Source organism: Anas platyrhynchos, chromosome 7 (genome assembly GCF_047663525.1).
Source record: "Anas platyrhynchos isolate ZD024472 breed Pekin duck chromosome 7, IASCAAS_PekinDuck_T2T, whole genome shotgun sequence".
Classification (NCBI taxonomy): Eukaryota; Metazoa; Chordata; class Aves; order Anseriformes; family Anatidae; genus Anas; species Anas platyrhynchos.
In genome coordinates this window covers 24,102,094-24,113,036 of record NC_092593.1, presented here as the reverse complement: position 1 = coordinate 24,113,036, position 10,943 = coordinate 24,102,094, and the positions used below count along the sequence as shown (strand labels likewise).

The 10,943-nt window shown below is 35.2% G+C and overlaps 1 protein-coding gene across 5 annotated transcripts in view; it reads right to left on the bottom strand.

Annotated features, from left to right (window-relative positions):
* Positions 1–69: 69 nt before the first annotated feature.
* OSBPL6 (oxysterol binding protein like 6) overlaps positions 70–10,943 on the bottom strand; it is a 95,234-nt gene continuing 84,360 nt past the window's right edge. For all 5 annotated transcript variants that reach the window (XR_005267037.2, XM_038182098.2, XM_038182099.2 and 2 more), the window contains one exon: positions 70–10,462. Coding sequence is in view for 4 of the 5 variants with exons in the window: in XM_038182098.2 (XP_038038026.1) it covers positions 10,354–10,462 (109 nt within the window). In the remaining variant the exon portion in view is untranslated. The remainder of the gene's footprint in view (positions 10,463–10,943) is intronic.

The window sequence follows — 10,943 nt, the reverse complement described above, 5'->3', positions numbered from 1 at the left end:
CAAGTCATTCAAGACTCATATTCTGAGGCATTTCTCATGTTAATAAATCAGAACACAGATGACAGCAGATTAAACAGTGTACATTGAGTTTTATTAGAACAAGCACTAATAGCAGCAGTGTACAGAGTGATGGAGACAATGTACTGTATGCACTGAACAATAATAATTATACAATTGCACTTCTTCAGAGATCTATTAGAAAATGCTTTTCAGTAAACAGTTTCCCAAATCTAGCATTGTTTGGATTTGCCTCTGAGGAAAAAAATACAAAAAATATGCTTTTTTTTTTTTTTTTTTTGGTAAGGCATTAGCAACATTCATTGGCAGGCTAAACAAGTCATTTGTACATGCATTATCCAATTACATTGCAACAGGTAAAAGAGCATCATGTTTCCTCAAAAACTAAAATTGTGTGTGTGTTTTTTGGACATAATGTCCTGATAAATCCGGCTCAGCTTGAAGGAAACAGATGACATCTTTTGTTACATTTTAGAGCAAAACAGAAACTATAGCATAGCCAAGATCACCTTTATTTCCTACTAGAAGCTGTAGGACCTTCCTCAGTTGGAGTTGGTATCGTGGGTATTGTCTATACCACAAGCATCACTGGATTAAACTCCTAATTAAAGTAATTTCTCTTGTTTACTACTACCTCCACTACCACCTCCCTGAATCACGTGGCCAACAGATGCTCCTGTTCCCAAAGGATCATCACCAACACCCACTGCTGCATGAGCTTATTATTTATTGCACGAGAGGTAGTCGGCATGAGGCCTCATCTGCATTCAGGGTTACTACAACAGCATGGTCAAAAACAACTCATGGGTGCAAAGACACAGAGTAAGTGCATTGCAGCTGTGCTACGTGAGAACTTGAAATTATTTTTTTCACTGCTGTTTCCCAGCTAGCGAGTGGGTTTGATCTCTGAAGTAGCCAGAGAACTCAATATCCCAAAAACAGTAATTCTACTGATGTGCTAAAGCCTAACAGGAGAGAGGGGAGGCACTTTCTCACATTCATGCTTTGTAGGCTGAGATTTGGAGCATGCTCTTAGTTAGCCATCCCTTCTTCACAAGTCAGCAAAAGTAGTCTCCTGCTCCCCTTGGCATATGGCACTAGCAGCCTTTGCTCTGGCTCACACTGGCTTGAGGAGCGCACAGGGAAACAGGGACAGGAATTGCAAATATTCTCACAATTAAGCTTGCCAGAGTGAGATAGTATGATTAATTGTCAATGATCTGTTCTCCTGCATTTTCTTCCAAATGTCATACATAATTGATCTTTGCAGAGATGTAACGTTAACAGATTCTTAAACACTGCAAGCCGCAGAATAAGGTCCCAAAATGCAAGAGTCAAAGTTGAATAAATTGCTCTGACTGGCAAGCAGTGAATACAGCTGCATTTCACGCATTGATCTTCCATGAGACTGTGCACATGGTCAAAAATAAGCTTAAGTGTAAGTAGCTGAATATCTATGCTTGACTGTATGATAAGCCTGAAACTGAAATATGATTTGGGCAGCCAGACCATCCACTCCCCTGCAAGTTCACTGAGTTCAATGGAGTATCAACAGGAGCTGCTCAGCCTCATCTGCATTGATGTTCATTTGTTTAAGCTCATAGGGATTAAAAATCAAGTGTTACAAAGCCTGGTGCAACCAGGTACATTGTTTTGATTTCTTAAAACTATCAACATTGAGCCTTTTCATTTAAACATGAATATCTCCATCTTTTTAACTGAATTCAATGAGACAACTTGCAATAGGTATCCTAAGGATGTACTGGTGCCTGTGCAAGATCAGAGTCCAAGCAGAAAAAAATCTGGGGTGTACATTGCTGATTAGCTATTGCATTTGAATTAAAATTCTAATACAAATTATATCCTACCTATGTTTTTCATCAACTGTTGATGCTTAGTAACTGTAAGCAGTAGAAGTGCTTTTTACAGGCACATTTACAGTCAGTATTTGGAGCATAGGATCAAAAAGATGTAAAGAATCATCATCCTGAAAGATCCCTCAAAATGGCAGTCAAGCAAAAATGAGTGAGCATTTGCAGGAAAGCAATCAAGATGAAGATTTTTTTATTATTTTAAATTACTCAATGTACTATGAATCACTAAATTTAAACCTTTAAGAATTGCAATACTTTAAGTAGTTTATACAGCTTTTAACACAAAGATTTGCACATCAATTTTCAATTGAGTCATTTAAAAATTATTGTACTGACTTTTTTTCCCCAGTATCTTTTTCACCTTCATCTTATGGAAGTCCATGCTGAACTTTTGAGCATAAAATGAAGGGTGCTGCAGGTGCAGTTTAATATTGCAGTGTTCAAAAATAATGCTTTCGACAATGTTTCTGTATCTGGATACATAAATGCTTCTTCTTTTCTTTTTTTTTTTTTTTTTTTTTTTTTTCCTTTGGTGACAGTTTCCTATTCCTTTTAAACAACATAAAAATTTTTGTCTGGTGCATCAATGTACATAGACCCATTGCAGTTACAGTGTTACTGCCCTCCAGAACAATCACTGTCTATCTGCTACTCACAAAAGCAGCACTGACTCTTTATGTTGGGCTTCTTAGAAAGCAACTATTTGCTTTTAAAATTCATCTATAAAAAAAAAAAAAAAATGAAGCAAGTTTCTATATACCTTTCTAGTTAACACAATTGTATAATCACAGTGGAAAGACTCTGAGGACCTCCTTTTACAAGGATGCTATATAAAGGTGCACAAGAAATCAACAGATTTGTTGGTGTGGGTGGGTTTTTTTTGTTTGTTTCTTTCTTTGTTTGTTTTTGTCAAATAAGCACAGAGGTATGGAAAATCAGCAAATAATGCCCATTTAGCTATTTATGTTTTGACATTTTTACGTAGTAAAGAAATGGTGCAAGGTTGTTTCCCATCTGAAAGTAAATGCTGATAAAAGTGATGAAGCTCAGTAAGCAAAGTAAAACTGACAGCTAATCTAAACCTTACTCTTATAATGGCATTTTCAGCATGTGAGCAATCTATAAATACTGGAATTTACCACGTCACATGTGTGTATATGGGAACTAATCTCACCAAAAAGTGTGACATTGCTCCCAGTTTGTATTAACTTTGTGCAAAAGGAGAGAAAATACAGAATTCTCTGCTGTTGAAATGCTCAGAAATTGCAATTCACCAAAAAGATATTTATACAAAGGGAAGTAGATACAGACTGAAAGAAGAAAGCTTGCTACTGGTTTCAACAAAACGAATATACCTAATCTCCTAATACGAAACTATCTTAATGATCTCTCTGGATGCCACAGTAGTTCAATTTTATGATGTCTTCTTATACACTAAATAAAGCATCTGCATCAGAAAACCTGCTGCAACAGTTAATGAACAAGCAGTTTGGTGAAGGAAAATATTTCAAACATAAGATGCTAACAGCTTGATTTCTCAATTATTATATAGTAAATTTCAGACACGAATCAATATACAAAAAGGAATCCCATCCAGAAAAAAAAAAAAAGAAAAAAAAAAAAAGTTTACAAGTATTTATTTTGGGTCCACACAAAATTTTAGTGAATGATTATTCTAGGTCTACCTTAATCTGGAAAGTGGAGGTTTAGCAAGATCTGAGCATTAATTGCATGACAGGAGAACCATCCTCCGTGCCTGTCAAGTTCCAAACACTGTTTAATTTTTAAAACTCACACTTGACATGTAATTAATTCTTAGTGGGGAATGAATGTTTGAAAATAATTAGTCTATAAATAATTTTAAAGAAACAAGAACACCGCTTTTACTAATTATAGCAAAAGCTTAACTAAGCTATTAGTTGCTATCTTTGCATATATGCCTGCATCCCAATATATATTCATCAACATCTATTCTCAGTTCATAGTCACATCTTGTTTGAAACCCAGCTAAATATAAAATTTATTGTGATCTGAATTTGTTATGCTACCTTTAAACCACCAAAGAATATCAGTCACACTTATTTTAAGAACTAAATAGACCTCAATTCTATCCTCATATTAGAATGGTAAGTTTCAACACTGACTTCAAGATAGGTGAAAAATGCATGTTTAACATTTTTATGTATTATTTCATTATTGCTGGTCTGATCTCAAATATTTTTTATAAAATATTATGCAAATACAATGATAGTTTCACATCATATCTCTATTTATTCAACACAGTTAAAGAAGAAATCCTGAATTCTCCTCTGCCCAGAAAATACTGAAGGTTAAACTAAAATTAACTTTTTAAATGCTACTGTAATATTCCTGGTTGAGGTGAATTTACCAAAGGAAGAGGACTATGAGACAAAGGAACGCAGGATTAAAAGAAAAGAAATCTGATCTTGCAATCTTTTCTACTGCTGACTGTCCTTGGTGGGCATGAGAATTGTCACAAATGCAATCATAAACAGCAATACAGTTCCGGGGGGGGGGGGGGGGGGGGGAAGGAAAAATATTTATTTGTGGCTGAACTGACTGGCACAAGGAAGAATTCAAGGAAGAATTGTTCTGGTTGAATATTTATCACTCTAAGTGCTGCTTTTTTTTATGATGACTTTCATCATAAGGATGCCCAGAGTAAAACAATTAAGTTACCCAATTCTGCATTTTTGCAGGAATCTGCTCACCTTTTCCCATTTTGCATCCATAATAGTTTATGGCAGGAAGATTATAACTTATCGTAAGATACCCCTCATTCACTAATGCAGACTATTACAAGTAGCACTAAATATGGAAATATGTTTTAGTGTTTCATGGGAGACAACATCTGGATCACTGCTCTAAGGGTACGTATAGGTAGCTTTGCCACTGAACTGTTCAAAGGTCATGACAATATATTACATGCTGCTGACTGGAATATATGTTCCAACTTTATGTTTTCCATATTTATAAAATCTGTAACTCTCTTTGTCCACATTACCAATATACTTTTACCAAAACGTTGTCTACAGCAGTTTTTATTTATAAATGGAATAAAACTTTCCCTCACCTTCAGAATTCATTCAGAACAAATGTCACCAGTCCTCCCTTTTCTCATGCTGTCATGGATCAGTGGAAAGATAAATGGTATTAACATAACCTGCCTGGAACAGATTTAACAGCTGCTCTGACATTTTAATTCATGCAAGTTTGAAATTTTCCTATTTTTTTCTATTTTGTTACAATGGTGTCACTGACAGAATTGCTGTCATTAGTTTCACTGTTCTCTTGCAGTCTTTCTCTCCCTTCTCTGAGGTACGTTAGAGAACACAAGGGAAAAAGAATTAAAGACGTGATGGGTTTAGTAATACCACAAAACTCGACAAAGGAGGAGATGGGTATATAAAGCAGCTACAAGTACATTGCTGTCACTTTTTAACTTACAAGATACTGTATAAAAATCTTCCAAAGGAGGTTTTAGAAAGAGGCTTTCAAATTTAGTGGAAGGAAGATGGAATATGTACCAAAGCTCATCAATGAAGGGGTTTATACATTCAAATTTAAAGAGCGAAGAATGTTTGCTTTTGTAAGTAGACCCCTTTACGGTATATAACACAAAAATAAAATAAACTGCTGTAAATAGGCCATTTCTTTGAGCTTACTGAGATTCTTAACATTCTTATGGATGCCATTCACTTTTCCAAGGTAGCTTAGGGAGATATCCTCCCCAGGAATAATTAAACCTTTATTCACACACTTAGTCTAGATTCTTCTGTTAAAAGCAACTATGACAAAAAAAAAAAAAAAAAAAAAAAAAAAAAAAAAAAAAAAAACCTTTCTCCATGAAACTTATCTTTTGAGTGATGCAAAATTATAATAGAAGTAACCAGGCATTCCCTTGCAAGTTTAGTAGATGAACACAAAAATGTAGTTGTAATTGTATCCTTGACCACCTCTACTTTTAACAATATATGCTCAAAAGAACAAATTAAAGTTTTATACTATTTTGATGACTGTTACTTAATGCCAGCCAAGAAGAAAATGCTAGATAGCAGCTCCAGTAGCCACTGAGATAAGCAGTTACGACGTAACACATTTGTTAGCTTTCTCCAAAGTCTGTTTGTAACACAGGCTGACTGGTGAGGACATTCCAGTGTTTCTTACACAATTTTGTTAACGCTGATCATTTTTCCCCTAGCCACACGAAACTCTCTTTAACATAACCCTTCGATTTTAGTGCATGATCAAAAATAACTACCTTTCAGGTATATTTAAGCTAAAAAACTCTTCTTTTTTTCATTATGCAGCTCCAGTATTAATCCTGACAACCGAAATAGAGGTAATTCCTCAACTGCAGCCAACGACATTTTAAACAGCTAGTGTTGATCTCTGTCTCTGATCTCACCAGTGCTGGCAACATGCATCTCCCGCAATACTTAAAATCAGCCTGGTATCTGTTGTTCAAACAGAACTCACGAATAACATAAAAGTTCATTCAGAGTCAGAAGATCAAAATGAGGAGAAAAAAGGGTAATAGTATTTGTAAGATGACCAGAGTATTACAGTGGGATTACATTTTTAAAGCCAAATAGAAAAATAGTTTATTTCATGCAACCTACATCAGTCTAGAAGTAGAATGGGTGTTGAGATGACTTTTTAATCACAGTAAAAATATGAAAATCAACTCATATTCAAATTTTATCTCCTGCTGAGGTAATGGTTTCTAATACACAGAAAATTCTGCCATTTTGTTAATATGGATCCTAAATAGGAATGAAGTTAAGTAAGATGACATGACTTTTGATGAAAATAGCTATTGTTAATGAATCATATCCGGAACAAAGTACACTTTTAAATATTAATTGAAGGTACATTTCACTATTGTGGAAATAAGGTATAAGGGCTGTGTATTTTATACACAAATATGTAGTTTGAGAAAACAGGAAAAAGCGAAAATGTCTTTGTAATAAAAGTCAGAACTTCTTAAATTGTTTAAGAGTTTTTAAATACGCTAATATTCACTGTATACTAAACCTGTAGCAATTAAATCTACTGAGTAAGTATCTTTTGTGCCTTACCAAAGGAAATACTGCCTGGCTGAATGGAGGAGTTTTCAGTGGGCTGAAAACTGACTGAAGCCCCAGGCTCGAAGGGCACTGACCAATGGCTTACACCCCAATGGCATCCAGCAAGGAGGGGTTAATTTTGTGGCCTTTATTGATGGCTATCTCACCAGTGACCTGGGCAAGGACACAGATTACACCCTAACAAGTTGGCATTAAATGAGGATTCAATGGCACACCAAACGGCAGAGGTTCTGTCGGGAGGACCTTGCTCAGCCTGAGCCCTGTGCCATAAGACACTTTGTGAAGTTCAACAGAAATGGAAAGGTCTCCACCTGGGGCACAAAAATCCCACAAGCTGGCATGGACGGTCAGGCAGCAGCAACATTGCCAAAAAGCAGCAAGTGCTTACAGCAGGTGCCAGGCTGCAAAATAGACTTCCCACCACACTGCAGGAAATCTGACTGCACTGCACTGGCAGAAGGGTGGGCAGCCTGCCATCCCCCTCACCTCAGAGATGGTGAAATCTCATAGGATGTCTGCAAATCATAGTTTGGGCACGAGCCCCAGGACCTGTCTTTTAGTAATCCATTCTCTAGAAACAGCACAAAATATGTCCCAGTGTCTCCCCAAGGTTGCAGGAAAAAAGTAATCGATTTTACACAGAAAATTGTGAGAGAATTCTGTACTATAGGAAACTGCCCTATGGCACACCTGCTGGCACTGTTAGAATTCTGGTAAAGACAACAATATCTTGCAACACTTTGCTTTGCAAATCCTCTAACTAATAATTAACTAATTTAACAATCAGTTAATTTAATATCCAGTACGTTTAAACAGTTCCTTCGATAAAAGATTAAGCACATCACATTTTTTTTAATTCTAAAAATTTGAAAGCTATTTTTCTTTCAATGAGTATGAGATAAATAATTGTAAAAGAATAATTCAAGCAGTAATAACATCCTCAGTGTTCGCCAAGTTTCAGTTTGCATTGGAAAGAATGGCATTCAGAGAACACTAGAACACTAAAACTAAATACCTTATTTCTATATTTAAACTAAAAGTCAACTTAAAAAAATATAAAAGAAAGAGAACATGCAGTTTCTGTCCCTCAAATGTACTTGCAATCACACACTTTCTAATACTTTCTAATATCACAGTGAACTGCACACAGGCTGGAGTGTAATGTGGGTAAATAATAATGTTGCATTTAAGGGAAGTGACAAAAAATAATTGCTATTTTGGACACAATGTGCCGATTTGATTCATAGTGTAACACCATTAAAGCAAGTATGATGAAGTCAACCAAGTATGATTAAAACAAACAAACCATTATATATTTTCATTTTCTTATAATAACAGCTGCAGAAAAAAATGGGTTCAAGTAGGAAAGAAAACTATATCATTATTCAAATAATTCACAATTTTCTTTGGAAGAAATCCTGGTAATCTGCACACAACTTTTTATACCAAGCATTCATAAGCAATGTTTACTATTCAAAATTCTTTAAAATTCTATCTAATATTTTCTTTAGGTTTTCATACTTGTTCCTGATAACATAACTGTGTGAAGAAGCTGGAATACATCAGTAGCTAGTTGCTCTGCCTTACAAACAAGGTTGAGAACTAAATGGGTATTAAATAACCACAGTAATCTCAGCTCTGTAGGGACCTGACTGCAAAAGGAAGAGGCAGGTAGAGGGATGGGTACATGTGGTATTCCACTGAGAGCTGTTCACACAACTCTACTGGCAGGATCACATAGCTATCCAATCATTCTTTTAGGTCTCATTACTGGAATCAATCTTAAAAAAAAAAAAAAAAAAAGTGCATTATGTATGCTGTGTATATGTAGAAAGAAATACAGATACAGTGCATATACATCAGTGTCTGGAGGATGTATTATGTGTGTGCAAATGGAAGACTAGGTCATACCATATGAAATGCAATTTTTACCTAATAAAGTTATTTTTTTATTTTATTAAAACCTGTCTTTCTACTCTTTAGTGTTTCCAAGATTTTCACACAGAAAATGCCAAGACTTCTCCCACATATATTAACTGAGGCTTAGCAACACATATGAGACTTGGTTCCTAACCAAAACATATAGGATCACTTTATGAAAAATTGTAAAATATAATTTTGCACAAAAGTTATTTTGGCAACACAAGTAGTAGTAGCTATCTACAGTGCATGGGAACCTCTTCCCTACTCTCAACTATAAATTTAGATAAGAAGAGTGGATGGGGAAAGAATGGAGCCAGTAAACAGCATGTATGGCAGAAAACATTAGTTGCATTTAAAGTACTATTCAACCTCTAGAGAGAAGCCAGAGACCTTCCCATGAAATCTTTCTGTGCTTTAACACTGTTGCAAAGCTTTAGGGAATCCTAATTGTATAAGCAGTTATAGAGAAATGAGATTCGCTGTAAGACCATGTCCAGTCTGTGGTAAGAGATGATCACATCTCAGAATCAGTCATTTAGAATATGATTTTTCTGACTAGCTATTCATATGCATTTACCAAAATTACCTCAAATTTAACCAGTTAGCAGCTTCTTTTCAGTCTGATTATACAACCAGCTTCCCAAAGCTAAAGCATGTACAGTAGACCTCATCCCTCTGAAATACAGTTGTTTGGTTGTTTTCTGATTTTAAATAATACAGGTTCTCTAATATTTATAGCATGATAAAATCCTAGTGCTTTAAAAATCTGCCCTTCACACAAGCCTAAGCATACATATTTTAAAATGACTTACTGTACATCTTCATATTTTGTTTAAGGCATGAACAATGGCATATGAATGGGAACAGCTTCCAGAAAAGCCTCTTTTTGACAAGGTCAGTCCAAGCACATCACACCAAAGGACTAACCTGAAGCCAGAAATGACAGTGTGGTGACGCAAGAGTTTTTAACAAAAATAGTTGAAACAAAATGGATTTTTTTCTGTTTTTCTTCCTCTTTTTTTTTTTTTTTTAAATTTAAATTACATTACTCGTAATGTCTGTTTAAAGCACCGGTTGCAGTTTTGTGTTTACCACCTCTTCAGAGTGACTTTGGATAACTGCTTCTCTTGTTCTGAATTTTCAGTGTATGAAACGTTAAAAGGTTTCTGTTTGTTCCTTTTTCTTTCTTTCTTTCCTTTTTTTTTATTTTTTATTTTTTTTAATGGCTGCTGCAAAATTAAAAAGATCCAGAAGTGGTCAGGGGCCTGGTCTAATGCACTTTCAAAAGTCTGTTATAAAGATGAATATAAATGCAAATGATAGGTTTTTCCATAGACCCACAAACCACGCTTAGCTATAAGAAACATATTGTGCATAGTTATTTTTTCTTCGGAGAGTGATATGTTTACTAGATCTACATTCTCAGTTTACCAGAGCACGGGAATTTCTACTTTACTAAATCCAGGATCCTTTCGCAGTTCCCAGTAGGTTTCATTGGTAACCCAGGCTTCTCTTTGATTAGCATCGATAACTTTTCTGTAGAAGAAAAAGGAAAGATAAAGATCTGACCATAGATCTCTGCTCCTATACAATATGCAATCAAATTCCATACCTCTCTGATCTATCCCCAACATTAAATCTGATTTAATATTTCAAAAGGAGGTAAGACCAGTCAGGGATTTAAAAACAAAAATCAATCTCTGTCTGTGCCAGAAGTAGAAAGTTCAGAAAACAATCAAACCTACAAATCCATTGTCTGATCTTGGTAAGCAGGTTTTAAAGCTACAAAAAGCCTCTTTGGTCATAACAGATTCAGGTTCTGTGCAGGGGATCAAAAAAGAGATCTAGCTTGCAGAATACTTGATTGTTTGCTCTGGATTATGTTCATTTTCCACTAAAAAAAACACATTAATCACTTTCAATCTGTTCACTTCTGATTCCCCAAGCTATCACACTATTTGATATGATTCAATATTTCTTGATTCAGAAGAATGATTAATTTAAAAAAAAAAACAAA